The sequence below is a fragment of the Pezoporus flaviventris genome, unplaced genomic scaffold (assembly GCF_033815535.1).
Source record: "Pezoporus flaviventris isolate CSIRO_AGI_PZ_B2104156 unplaced genomic scaffold, CSIRO_AGI_Pfla_v1 ptg000031l, whole genome shotgun sequence".
Classification (NCBI taxonomy): domain Eukaryota; kingdom Metazoa; phylum Chordata; class Aves; order Psittaciformes; family Psittacidae; genus Pezoporus; species Pezoporus flaviventris.
The window spans coordinates 56,801,659-56,816,172 of NW_026892579.1; the positions used below are offsets into that span (position 1 = coordinate 56,801,659).

A 14,514-nucleotide genomic window follows, 5' to 3' on the forward strand; every position below is an offset into this window, starting at 1 on the left:
AGCTGCAGTGGAGCGTGTCCCCAGGTACTAATTTTGGGTGGTGCTGCCTGGTAGGGACTGATAGCCATTTAACAGCACTGTATTGAGTATATTGAAGGTGCTGCAGAATGAAGTAGCCAAACATGCAGAGGACATCAGAAAACCTATGGGAATGGCTAGTGACAATCCATGCTAACTGCAAATGAGCAGTCATTCAAGGGAGCTGGGTGGTTTGTCCTAGGAAATACAGGAAATCCCAAATCTAGGAAAAGAAACCACTCTGGCTTGGAAGGCTCCCAAAGCTTCCAAAGCAAGCCTGGGAAGCAGCCACATTGCGCTTTAGAGCCCCAGCCTCACTGTCCTGGTGTTGCCATCCTCGAGCACACATTTACAGCTCACTAGCCTATTTTTGCAGGAAAATTTCTTCCCAATACAGATTTTTGGTAGGTGGCCGTGCTTCCTGGAGAGTCCGAGAGAGCAGTTTAATATGAGCAAAGAGCTGGTGGGGGGCAGTGTGAGTTCAACTTGTTTTCACCTCAGAGTGTGGGTGGGAAATAGAAGCATGGGGAGGCAACTGGATGGCACTGAGGAAGCTTGAGTCATCCCTTGGTTGTTTTATCCCCCCAGATGCCATGCTAGCAGCAGAGCGTCAGTGTGACCCTGTGGTGATAGAGGAAAGATGTTCCAGGCTTCTCAGTTTTGCTGTGTCTCCCTGCACAGAGGTCAGGGTACCCTAGGCAGTGGGGCCATGCCAGAAGCAGCCAGAGGCCAGCACTGGTGTGGGAGTGCCAGGGGCCTGGGATGCTGTGAAGTGTCTGAGGCACCTGCCAAATGTCCCTCATCCAGAGTTACAGTCATGTGGCAGTTCTGGTGCTCCTCTCCTCCCAAAACACAGGTTGCAAAGCCATGGTCCCTTCTGCTCCATCCCTCAGGCAGCTCTGGGGCAGCGGGGATGCTGAGCTGCCCTTGTGCCATCCCCAGAGAGCCCTGAATGGGACTGATGGGGCTACGGTGGGACCAGCTCTGCCACATCACTTGCACACATACTGAGCTCACCTGTGCCAGGCAGTGAAATGCCCTGCTCTTCTCATACAGTCAGTCACACAGCCCCCAGATCACAGAATCCCAAGGGTTGGAAGGGACCTCAAAGGATCATCTAGTCCAACCCCCCTGCAAGAGCAGGGTAACCTAGAGTACATCACACAGGAACTTGTCCAGGCAGGCCTTGAATATCTCCAATGTAGGAGACTCCACAACCCCCCTGGGCAACCTGTTCCAGTGATCTGTCACTCTCACAGTAAAGAAATTTTTCCTGATGTTCACATGGAACCTCCTATGCTCCAGTTTACACCCATTGCCCCTTGTCCTGTCACTGGACATCACTGAAAAAACCCTAGCTCCATCATCCTGACACTCACCCTTTACATATTTGTAAACATCGATGAGGTCACCCCTCAGTCTCCTCTTCTCCAAGCTAAAGAGACCCAGCTCCCTCAGTCTCTCCTCATAAGGGAGATGTTCCACTCCCTTAATCATCTTTGCGGCTCTGCACTGGACTCTTTCAAGCAATTCCCTGTCCTTCTTGAACTGAGGGGCCCAGAACTGGACACAGTAATCCATGTGCGGCCTCACCAAGGCAGAGTAGAGGGGGAGGAGAACTTCTCTTGATCTACTAACCACACCCTTTCTAATGCACCCTAGGATGCCATTGGCCTTCTTGGCCACAAGGGCACATTGCTGGCTCATGGTCATCCTCCTGTCCACCAGGACCCCCAGGTCCCTTTCCCCTTCGCTACTGTCCAGCAGGTCAGCCCCCAACCTGTACTGGTACATGGGCTTGTTCTTCCCCAGATGCAAGGCTCTACACTTGCCCTTGTTGAATTTCATCAAGTTTCTCCCTGCCCAACTCTCCAGCCTGTCCAGGTGTCTCTGAATGGCAACACAGCCCTCTGGTGTGTCAGCCACTCCTCCCAGTTTAGTATCATCAGCGAACTTGCTGAGGGTACACTCAGTTCCCTCATCCAGGTCATTGATGAAAATATTAAACAGCACCGGTCCCAGCACCGACCCCTGAGGGACTCCACTAGTCACAGACCTCCAGCTAGATTCTGCCCCATTGACCACAACTCTCTGCCTTCTTCCTTTCAACCAGTTCTTGATCCACCTCACTACCTCATCATCAAGCCCACACTTCCTTAGCTTATCTATGAGGATGCTGTGGGAGACAGTATCAAATGCCTTACTGAAATCAACAAAAACCACATCTACCGCTCTACCATCATCCAGCCACCTAGTTACTTCCTCACAGAAGGCTATAAGGTTGGTCAAACATGACTTCCCCTTGGTAAAACCATGTTGGCTGCTCTTAATGACCCCGTCATCCTTGATATGTCTAGATGGTGTAGAGCTGTGGCACGGAGCGTGCTTGCCTGTCCCTGCAGGCGGGCTCTTTGGTGCCTGGCTTCCTGTGATCCAGGGAGGCATTCTAGCTTAATGCAGCTATTTTGTTATTTAATCCTGCTTGATTTTCCTTAACATCTTTCCAAATGTTTTAAGCTACCCTTTGTGGTGCTCATCCAGTTTAATCAGAGATTAAATGATTGTATCTTAATCCCTGGATCTCAAATGAATTTGCCTTTGGTTTGGGCAGCTAAACCTCCAGCCCTTTGCTACAGCCAGGCTGCGTTTATCTAGAGCAGGCAGAATCAGGAAAGGAATAAATTGCTTTCTCCCTCTCCTCTTGCTATTTGTCTCTTTCTCACAAGTTAACATTACTGGAGTTGCACAAAATATGTGATAGCCCAGAAAGCCAACTGCATGCTGGGCTGCATCAAAAGGAGTGTGTCCAGCAGGTTGAGGGAGGGGAATCTCCTCCTCTACTCCACACTTGTGAAACACACTTGTGAAACACACATTCAGCTCTGGGTCCCCCAACATAAGAAGGACGTGAAGCTGTTGGAGCAAGTCCAGACAAGGCCATGAAGATGCTCCAAGGGCTGGAGCACCTCTGCTATGGAGACAGGCTGAGAGAGCTGGGCTTGTTCAGCCTGAAGAAGAGAAGGCTCCGGGGAGCCTTGGAGCAGCTCTGAGTGCCTAAAGGGGCTGATAAGAAAGCTGGAGAGGGGCTTTCGACAAGGGCCTGTAGGGACAGGGCAAGGGGGAATGGCTTTAACCTGACAGAGGGGAGATTGAGATGAGATCTTAGGCAGAAGTTCTTCCCTCTGAGGGTGGTGAGGCCCTGGCACAGGTTGCCCAGAGAAGCTGTGGCTGCCCCATCCCTGGCAGTGTTCAAGGCCAGGTTGGATGGGGCTTGGAGCAACCTGGTCTAGTGGAAGGTGTCCCTGTCCATGTCAGGGATTGGAACTGGATGATCTTTAAGGTCCCTTCCAACCCAAACCTTCCTGTGATTCTATGATTCTATATCCTCCTGCGTAATATTTCCAAATAATTTTATGTTTTTCTTGTAATGAGCCACTGGAACTGTCTTTTGTTAAACTGCCTAAATGCAATCAAAGTCAGTGCAATACTGTGCTTTTTGTGGTGGACTGGGTGCACAGAGCAAGCTGGCATGGAGTGAGTGTACAGGACAGCACCTGAATCCATTGCGCAGTCTTCCTGGAGGACCCAGCCACGCTCTCGAGCAGTCACCAGCAGCAGCCTGGCACTGTGCTTTTCCCAAACGACATGTGCACTTCACTTCAGTGGCATTGGAGTGGCTGCCTTTATTTTGATCTGCTTGCCTGGCCCATGGGGGTGCATTTCTCAGCTCAGCAAGGGGAGACCTCCAGTTGCTGAAACTCTCCTGGAGCCAGTGGAGCAGTATGGCTCTCTTCAGTTCCTGAGGGCACCAAGACAAGCGTGGGGACCCCATCAACACCAGGTCTGCTGCCTGGGAACAGGGCTGAGGCTGGTGAGTCCCAGCCCCTGTGATGTTTCCTTCCCCATGTCACACAGAGAGGTTTTGGGGCAGGAGAATCTCTGAATCAGACCGACACAAATCCAAAGGTGACAGGACACTGATCTCAGCCCCATCCTCTGGGTGCTGCTAAAACTTGCTTCTCATTTCATTGCAATTGCCCATGGCTATGCTGTGGGCCCTGTGCTCAGATGCATACAAAGAGACTTGGAGAAAGATTAAATGCCATCTTCCTACAGTGTGTTACAGATTTTATTGAGAGTAGATTAAATCTAGTTAAATTCACACATTATTCCAGCCAGATTAAGTGGCAAATTCTGCTTAGTGTCCTTATCTTGGCCCAGAGTTCCAATGTTCCAGCCTGAACCTGGAAAAACAGATGGCGAAACTGGTCCGGTCCTTCATGTTTAGACTCGGCCCCAGGCTTTGATTTGATGCCAAAGACTGGATCTAGACAGTTTCATCAGTGTGTTAAACATCATGCCACAGATTCAGGACTGGTTCAGAGCAGAGCACAGCAGTCATCCCAGCCCTGCAGGGTGCTGCTGCCTCAGGTGCCCTCTTGTAAATCCCCATGGCTGGTGGGAGAAGCTCAGGTCCTCATCTGACCTGGGGTTTCCTGTAGATGCTGCCATCACTGGCTATCACTGCTGTCAGCTCCTGCTGATAGCTACCATGTCTTTTAGGTACCTGACTCGCTGATGAGACAGCCTGCAGTAGACCAGAACTCCTGAGCTGGGCAAGGTGGGCTATGACTGCATGGCTCAATTGCATCCAAACCCATCCTGGTGGAGCAATGGGCTAATGCAGCCTCATCCAAGTGTGTGTGTGGGAACCTGTGTTGGAGGCGATTTGCCTTCCAGGAAAGGACAATGAGAGCTGCAGCTCATCTTCTCTGGTGGGAATTCACAGCAGGATCCTTCTTTTAAACACAACTCATTTCTATGCAGCTAGTCTGGACTTGCATGGGAAGAAACCACGTGAAACGCTGGGAATAAGCCTTCTGCTTCCTTGTGAGGACCTGTAAATCTCACCCAGCAGAGCCAAAATCATGTAGGTTCAAAGGATGCAAATAAGCTCTGCTGTGTAATTAGCGCCTTTTGAATGCCAGGGAAATCATACTCAACCCCACTTGCAAGCAGGAGTCAGGTCTGCCTGTGAAGAGCTCAGTGCAAAATACCCTCCTCAGGTGTAAACGTGCACCACTTCACTCAAATCAGTACCACACAGTGATGCTTTGCTCCAAAGAGGAGGAGTTGGCTTGTGATAGAAAAGATCACTTCAGCTGTAAAGACAAGTATCCTCTTCTAAAAGCTGACAGGAGTGTTTCCTAGCAAATACCCTAAGCAATCAGTCTTATTTTATTACATTAAAGAATAAACTGTCTACACAGCATTTTTCGAAGTGAGACTGAATTAACACCGATGCTTCTGTGATGGTGCAGTACTTTCTCTCATCCCAAACTGTCTCTGGTAACCTGAACTTTGCATGCTGCATCATGCAGAGAAAGCACTAGTACTGTGGACTGAAGTATGGCATCACTGATCACGTAGGCATCACTAGAGACTCCTCCTTCCTTGTGCCAAGTGCTGTCTGTACAAGCAGAGACGACACAGCTCTGTGCCTTAGAGGGAGGCCATACAGGACCAGTGGCTGGAGTGATTATCTCTGCAAGACATTTGATGGGAATCACAGTGACAGATGGAACAGTTACTCTTTTTCTAGGACAAGACATTTGGGAGCTAGGATCTGGGGGTGTGGAAAAGTTCTTTCTCTGTGGTGGCCTTGATGGCCTAAGGAGTCACTGGGAAATGCCACCAATGGGACCCAAGCCCCAGAAGTGCTTAGAGATGCTCAGGTCAGGTGAGAAAAAGCAGTTTAAATCTTGTGTGGAACTGCATTTCACTATCCTGGCACCTAACGTGGGTGCATGCTCCCCAGCAGCAGAGCTGGTCTCATTTGTAGAGAGGCAGGTCAAAAATCACCACAGAGCAGGCAGCAGACAGACAGATGTGTCTTCCAGGTGAGGCTGGAGGCAGCATGTTGGCTGTAGACAGATCCATCTCTGCAGTGGGGCAGCCCCAGAGCTCTCAGGTGTATTGGCACTTGAAGCAGAACTGCAGCCTCTACTGGAGTCGATATCTAGCCTGGGCTTTAAATGCAGGGGCATCTTGTTGTGCTCTTACATAGCAGTGAGATGGAAATTGCACTATTTATACACACCCCAAGGATAGGAGTCCATTTGAACAAATGCTTGCAAACGAAAGCTTCAGGTGGCTACAGAGCTTCATTCCCAGGAGCAGATGAAAACCACTTAGCCATTTAATCCTTTGAAGACTTCAATCTCTCTGATAAGGGAAAACAGAGGAGGATGAAGGAGAAGGCTTCCATTCACACCTGTGGGACCTCCAGAGAGCTCCCCTAACACAGGCAAGCATGGCTCCTGGTTCCAGAGTCTGCCCAGTGCTCTTTCCCTGGCAGCGCCACAGTCCCTTGATTTAAACCCTTAGCCCTGGGAAGATTGTGCAATAGCTCCTTCAGGCTGAGAATGGATTATGCCCATTTCAAAGGTATTTGGCACTCGGGCCCAACCCCTCCTGTGAAAGCACTTGCAGGTGATTCCTGCAGCTGGTGCCTAGCAACACACTCTGAGCTGCTCTGACAACAGCTAAAATTCAGCATTATTTCCTCCTCCCTCCCCAGAGGAGCAGCTTTGAGTCATCACCAGGGGAGAATGGGATGTGTCTCCCACTCGGCTTGCTATAAATGAGTGGTATGCAAGGGGCTGCTGCCAGCTAAAAAGGCATCTCGGCATGTGGGACAGCTGCAGGTTCAAGAGATTTGGTAAATTGTTCTTTTGCCTTCCTTCTCAAACAGCCTCTCTGCTTCCCTGGTGCTCTATGCAGGGAAGCCTGCAGGAGAGCCAGCTTTGGATCCATGCTGAGGCCCACCTTGGCTTTTCTTGGTCAAGCTCCAGGTCATGCAAACACGCAGAGGTAGCTACAAGTTTGTGATGCACAGCAACTTTTAGATTACCTGTGTGACAGAGGAAAGCACCCCTGAATCTGAGGGAGATGCTCTTGGGGAATAGTGGATATCAGAAAATTTCATAGAAAACCCAGCTTGCTTGTTCGTGGGGCTGAGATCCTTGCAAAGGTGGTGAGGCAAACATCAGCCAGCCCAGGCAGGACCAAGCAGCATGTTCCTGCATGTGGGCAGGGATTGGTGCTGGGAAGAGGGAGTCAACAGGAGGATCCAGCTGCAGAGAGGGCAGGAGCTTGGTGGGCAGCACAGCCTCCAAGCTTGCTGGCACAGTGCAGAGGGGAGGAGGGTTCCAGCTGGAAGAGGTGGGAAGCTGTGACGAGGTGAATTCATGAGCAGTAGGGCTGTGGTTCTGCAGCCTGGGTGCTTCTCAGAGAAAAGTAAGACAAGTTGCCTTGTAGGGCTTTTTCAAATTTGGGAAGGGGGCACATGTTTGTCTCTGGGTGCAAGCCTGACATCCAGGCAGATTTCCCACTGGAAGACTGTTAAGAAATCTCAGGCTTGCCCAAGTGATGCAGCTCCCTGCATCTGGTGTCTGGTGGGAGGGCTGCTGACCACCATCTGCACTGGCTGCTCCCAGTGCTAGCACTGGTTCACCACTGAAGGGCTGACGACTCCTAGTATCCCCATTCTTCTCCCTTGGGAAGCCTTGTGTGGCCCTAGGGACTGCAGCCAAGAGGCGGGAGGCACCTTATTGCTGGAGAGAGTGGGGGGCTGCCAGAAGAACCACCTTTATCTCATTACTGTCTGTCCTCAGCTCCCAGAGGAATGCAGCACTGTGTAGCCTACGGGGAAGATTGAGACACACCTTGTCACTAGGTTGGACTGAAGCAAATGAGGAAAGACATTGGTAAGTGCTGTACTGCCAATAGAGACCTCTCCAGCTCATCCCAGGACCCTCAGCCCTTCAGAATGGAAGACTGCTCTGTTCCCCAGCCCAGGAGTGGTGTTCAGCATGCTTCAGGTGGGTGTCTGACTTAGAGATTTGTCATCATGTTGGTCGCCTTAAACCCAGCAGCATTGCACAGGACAGCTGACAGGGACACAGAAGCATTTTATACAGGAAGGCATAAGGAACCTGCATCTAATCCAGCCTTTTCTAGTGTCCAGTGGATGCCTCTGCCGGCAAGGGTCAGGAACTGTCTTGTCCCATTCCATGCTGTCTTGAAGGGCAGGAGAAACTGTGGTGGATCGACTTGCCTTCTGGCTGTGGAAGAGGACAACTCTCCCAGCAGAGTGGCTGAGAAGATCCTGCCTTGGGGCTGTGTCTAAACTTGGCACCTTTAGGTACTGGAAGCTGCTCTTAGGTCTCCCTGGAGACTTCTCCAGGTTGAACAAGTCCAACTCCCTTAACTTGCCTTTACAGGAGAGGTGCTCCAGCCCTTGGAGCATCTTCATGGACTTACTCCAACAGGTCCATGTCCTTATGTTGGGAGCCCCAGACCTGAATGCAGTACTCAATGTCTCCTTCCTTCCTGCAGATGTGAAAGGACAGAATTTAGATTGAGCTTTCTGACCTCCAAGTTCTTGACTTCTGTTCTCACGTTACAGTAGCAGCAAATCCTGTTGCATGGAGCAGAAATCTGTCTGTATATGCACTATTTCAAACTCTCCTCCATGTAAACTATTCCAGACTTGCTCAGAAACAAGGCTGTTTGCTAACAACAGAGCTGGAAAACTTCTTTAGTATTTCTTCCCCCATTTTTAAAGTTTCTTACTGAGTTGCTGAAGCTGAAGTCTATCAGTTAACAGTTTTTGGCTTTCAGTGCACTTTTACTTGAAGATGTTTGCCTGATTTCCTGTGTATCCCTGAAATACCTCTATATGTAGAGTGTGCTCTGCCTTCTTTCTGATGTCAGGAAAGGTTTTCCTCTTGGCTTGGCATAAGGTTAGAAGGACAGGCAATGGAACACTCATTTTATCCAAATAAGTAGAGAGAGTATTAAACTGCAAAAGGCCAATGGCAACGCTTTTTTTCCTTTCATTCATACCAATACTTCTGTAAAAAGGGGCTGAATCCTGATTCCATCTATGAGGGTGTAAATCTAGAAAATAGTTATTGACAGTTTTACAGCATTGCATCTTTTATTGACACAGGTGCCATAACTAGAATTGAATGTATTAGCTGCGATTACAGCATCTTTTAGACATTTTAATGTCTTTTAGGCATTAAACTCTCTTGAGGCAAGGAGTGCCACTGTGAGCATAGAAACAAGTGTAACAGACACCAGCGTTAGGATGACCCTTATGTGCTACTTCAGTAGTAAAGGACTGAAAAGAGGGTTTGAAGAAGGTTTGGTTGGGAAACACTTCCAGGTGCCAGGGAGCCTGTTGCTTTTTTTTTGCTCAGAAGCTTTTCCTCCACCTCGGAACCCAACTCAGGTTGTTTTTGGATTGTTGTCATTCAAAAGTTGCATCTCCAGGACTAAATAAGTTAGCGCAGCTCAAACCTTTTAGGCAAATGGTTTCTACAGAAAGCATTACCACAGTGAGATGAGGTTTTGCAATGCTGTTGCTCACTTCACATGCTGATTTATCAGCCAAATATGTTGTTGTAACCAGGAACAAGGTCACACCGATCAATTTGATTGTCGAGGTTTGCATAACCTTTAGCAACACGAAACCTCACAGACCTAAAACCTTTGTGCAGTAAAGGCAGTTAGCTTTAATAGTTGGCCTTCCAAATGCACGCAGTAATGTCAGCATTGGGTTAGGGGAACGAGGCTCTCACAAAACTCAGAAACAAGCAGGAATGTTTGGTCCCTTGGAAACTTGTGTGGCTTGTTCTGATTCAGAGCTGTCCTCTTGTGTGTTTCTAGCCCAAATGCAGCAGCAGCAGCAGCAAGCACTCAAGAGCGAGGAGCTGGTGTTCCTGCCAGAAGCAGAGAGTGCTCGGGTCACTTTCCTGGCTGTCCCCATGGACATACTGTCCTCTGGCCCAACAGAGGTGGAAAAGGGCAGCGCAGCGTGAGGAATCCCTGACGGGACTCTCACCCTGAAGGCGTTTTGTGCAGCTGGGGGCATGGCATTTCCATCCCTATCACTCTGCTGCTCCTAAGGCCCCTCACTCAATGCTCCGCATCTGAGGTGGGGTGCAGCAGGGCCGTGAGGAGAGCACCCGTCCCGTCAGCCTGGGGGCTGGCCCGGGCAGTAAGCGCCGGCTGGTGCTGGTGCTGGTGAGGGCGGGCGGGTGCGTATGTCTCTACCACAGAGGACGCTTCGTCCCACAGCGCGTAGGACTTCGCCTCTTCCCTCCCTTCCCCGCTGCCCGGCGGTGGGAGCCCGCACAGCACCGCCTCAGCGGCAGAGGGGAGGCAGCCCTCACCGGGGCTGTGAAGGCGCATGCCATGCCCCGCCCCTCCCTGGGCGGGCGGCCGGCGGCGCTAGGACCCGCCTCTGCCCGCGCCACCGCCGGCGGGCGATAAAGGTCTCTCGGCGGAGCTCTGACGTCACAGCGAGTTAATTTTAAACCCGGACAAGATGGCGGAAAGGGACGCGGCGCGGCGCGCGGGCCCGGCCCGCCAACGGCCCGTACCGGCAGGTAACGCGTACCCCCGGGGCGGTGGCGGGGCTGCCCGCGGGACGCGTGGAGCTGCGCCGCGGGCCCTGCGGCGGGCGGCGCCGGGGGAGGCCCCGGGGTCTTCCTTCCCCCCACCCCTCTCTGCCCCCCTCTCCTCAAAATGGCGGGGGCGGCCGCCAGCCCCCACGTCTGGCTCTGAGAGGGGCGGCGGGGGAAGCCGGCGCGGCGGCTCCCGGTGCGGGGTCACCCTGCTCGCTCTCCGCCGCCAGGGCCTCCCGCTGTGCCCACGGCGGCACGTACCGGAGCGCGGCCCGGCCGTCGGTGACCTTATTCCCCGCTGCGGCGTGGCCCTGCCGCCCGTGTGTACATGACGTGAGGAGGCGGGGGGTGAGGGCCCGAATGCGCCCGGGGCTCCCCGGGCAACGGGGCACTGGGCTGGCACTAGTGGGGCCGGAGCGAAGCAGCCTGGAGGGCTCCGGAGCCGAGTCTCCCTTCGAAGGGAGCAGCACCGGGCAGCTCGGGAAAGGAGGTGGCTGATCGTGTTGGCCCTACCCCCGTATGGACCTGGTGCGCTCCACTGTCAGTGCCGTTCTTGCTTGTAATGCATCCTCCGGTGGTGACGGGACGTGTCTCTGGCTCGGTGTTTAGTCTCGGATGTGCCGGAGTCTGCGCAGTATTCTTTTTTAATTATTATTACGCTTATTTTTCCAAGAATAGTTTAAAATCTAAGAGCTTGTAACTCTTCCTCTGCCGTACCCTGCTTGAGGACTGGTACCTGTGGGGATTGTACTGACTTGAAAGCTAAGTTGATTGTGTGAGGTTCTTAGCGCTGCACTAGAACACTGAACTGTTTTAACATCTTTGTTGTATAACTCTCAGTTTGGAAGCAGAGTGATTGGACTGGGCATGATTAAACAAAATCGAACAGTTGCCATGTGCCACTATTGGTTTCAATGGCTTCATTTGTAAGCCAGCTAGACTGGGAAATCTAACCATGCTGTAAACTGTCAGGTGTGGAGTGGTGACTCTACTGACTTTTTTTATAGGCAGGAAAAGGCAACACTTCCGAGCATGTGGAAATGCTTGTGTTTGGCAGTTTTAAGATTTTAATAATTTAAGAGTCCAGAGATTGACATTGAGGACAAGATGTACTCCTTTACTGCTTGGATACCGGTTTCTCGTCTCCAAAGCCAGCACTGCTGAATTTTCTTTGATGGTTCTCTGTATTTCACCACTATGTACTTCAGTCATCTCCAAGCATTAGATGGTTGTATAACTTTCTTTGGGTCATAAAAGCACCAGCACACCAGTAATAAATGGCTTTTAAGGTAGCTGTGTCATCATTAGTGGTAGAAATGTGTGCATGTCTCTTAAGTTACTTGTGTACTAAAGGCATGGAACAACTGATTTGATAGGGTTTGCATGTACAGCTATGGATGATCTGTGCCTGCTTGCAGAAGAGCTTTCTGTACAATGAAATAAAGCAGAGTTGTAGATTGGAATAGTTACACAAAATGTAACAGGAGAGGTCTATAACTCCTCCTGTACCATTACTAGGTGTTGCTTAACAGCTGTTATGTTCTAGCTTTTCCTAAAGCCACTAATGGTGTTACAGTTCCTCCTCAAATAATAGCAATAGCTCTGTGGCATTTCAGCTACAATTCTTCTGAAAGCAGGGAGTGGGATTGAGGAAGGCTGTATTCTTTCCTTTTCATCTTCTGCCTGTAATTTAAAGACATTTCTGAAATAGTCCTAGTGCAGAACAGTTTTACTTCAACTCTCAGAAAAGCATCTCTTTAAAAACTAGTCTCTCCTAGTTTAGGTGGCCGAGTAGCTCTTGTTCATGTTGGGTGCACAGGAGTGCTTGAGCTAGGTCTTGGAGGAGTGCTGATACATCTCAGGCACTTCACGCTAACTGCAGTGTCTGTTTTGCTTAAATATCAGCAATTAGTGTTTGCTTACTGAATATATTATAACGTACCACTGGGGTGAGATATTGTGATAGATGAGGAATTGTTTTCCCTTGTCCTAATACAAATAAGGACGTTACCTCAAGCTGGCTAGATTGGATAAGAGCGGGTCTGTTGGAGGAGAGGAGGGCTGGGGATTTTCCTCTGGTGTGATAGAGCACTTATCTCCTGATGGTGGTATTGCATCCTCTCTGACTTTGTTTTGCCCAACTGTAAAAACAGATGTAATAAGCAGATGGAAATACATGTAAATTAAATTCTGTGTTGTTCATGTTTTGATACTGAACTGCAGTGTTGTTCATCTCCAGCGCAAGCTGCATCTCAGGTTTCGCTTCAGCACTGTGGTGAAACTAGCTTTAACTTTGTTGTCAGTTGACTGTTGTACATCTTAGCATAGTCTGTAGACGTTTCTAACTGTTCCAAGGACATTCATGAGGAGTACTGCCAAGTTTCACTAAACTTCACCTTATGTAGAAAAGTTAGACCTGAAGTTGCTTTTGTTACTGCACTGCAATCATGAACAGGCCATGTCCTTCAGATGATTTTTGATATCCTGGCATGGCAGTCTTTGAATGGGAAGTTTTAAACTTTAAAATCAGGTTAAATTGTTTCCTTGTCTTTATTGTTGCTGCAAAATGCACTTACAGTGAGTTCTGCAAGTTGCCAGTTTGAGTGCATTTTCCAGCTTCTTGCTAAATCCTGCATTAACTTCCCAAGCTTAATACACCAGTCATTACTGTTTTAAGGTTTTGTCTTTAATGGCAACTGTCTAAGGTGAAAAAGGCACAGAAATATTTTCTAAGCTTCTGTGTAGGCAGGGCTGCTGTATTTGTTGTTTGTAATCAACTGAAAGTTTTCAGAAGTACTTGTATACATTGGTCCTTAAGACTTTACTCTTAACTGGGAAATGACTGGGTCTCTTTCTCAAAACATTTTCAGCATTCTTGGGATGTCCTGGAGGAAGGATGGAGGTAACTTCCCTGGGTTTTTGGCAGGTTGTTCTTAAAATCAATACTGCCTCCTATAGCTGATTTTTGGGGAGTTGATTTACATGAATACATTTGTGGGGATGGTGTTTGTGTCTGAAACACCAGAACAAACAGATGAGCAAGTTTGAAATATCTCTGAAAACATCCCTCAGATTGTCTGATACTTCAGTTACCTGCAAAGAAATGACTGATATGAAATGAGTGATATCTATTAAGTCAAGGATTATAATCAAGTAACTTCTAGCAACAAATGAATGTGTAATAGGGACTGCTGTTATGAGAACATTGGTAACCAACTTGTCTGACCTTTAAATTCTGTTTATTTCTGAAATAAATTAACAAATTTTCTGTAACGTTCATTTCCAGGAAAGCAAGATTTCATGTACTTGCTGAATGTGCTTTTTGAATGCGTGCAATATGAAGAACTCTAAAGGCATTTAAATTTTGGAAGTTGATCATCTGCCCACTTAAAAAACCTGGAATGAAATCTGAGGAATTGCAAGATTTGTTTTGCCTCCCCCACTGTTAATTCTTACTTGACTGAATGTATCTCTTAAGACTTGAAGGTAGCATCCATTGTATTCTGTAGCTGTGCAAATGAATTACTGGGAGATGATCTAAGGTATAAATTAATGTTAGGCAAGTGACTACCTGTTAGGTGTTTAACTGGAATTCCTGCTCTGCAGCAAATCAAGGAGCTTACCCTCCCCCTTTGTGCTTGGGAGGGAGTGTACTGATGCCATTATAGTGCCATAGCTGGTAAATTCACTTAATGAATTGCCTCCATAGCAGGTTGTTCATGTGCTTATATATCCTAGAGCTATCTAGTTAGTTTGCCTGGAGTCCTGTCGCTGAGAATTCTGGCTGCTCCATGGGGACGTTACTCCTTGAAGTAACAAGACTAGTTTGTATCTCTTTCTAGTGTGAGAAAAGTAGATCCTTGTGCTCAGTGTGATATGTGAAGCTAAGTAACTCTTGTCCCTTTCCCATTAACTAAACAGAAAAAATAGCTTTGCTAAATTTATAATGGTTAGTGACTGGCTCCTCTTTAAGGTTGGAGAAATTGAAAGCAGAATGCTTGACACCAAAGATGGCATT

General features: G+C 49.0%; 1 protein-coding gene across 5 annotated transcripts in view; it reads left to right on the forward strand.

Moving 5' to 3' along the window:
• Positions 1–7,747: 7,747 nt before the first annotated feature.
• ATL2 (atlastin GTPase 2) overlaps positions 7,748–14,514 on the forward strand; it is a 45,264-nt gene continuing 38,497 nt past the window's right edge. The window contains exon 1 of one of the 5 annotated variants that reach the window (XM_061461348.1): positions 7,748–7,901. In XM_061461348.1, coding sequence (XP_061317332.1) covers positions 7,772–7,901 — 130 coding nt within the window. In that variant the 5' untranslated portion in view covers positions 7,748–7,771. Of the gene's footprint in view, positions 7,902–10,321; positions 10,479–14,514 lie in introns of those variants that run through there. The other 4 variants (XM_061461350.1, XM_061461349.1, XM_061461351.1 and 1 more) reach the window with 4 other exon arrangements.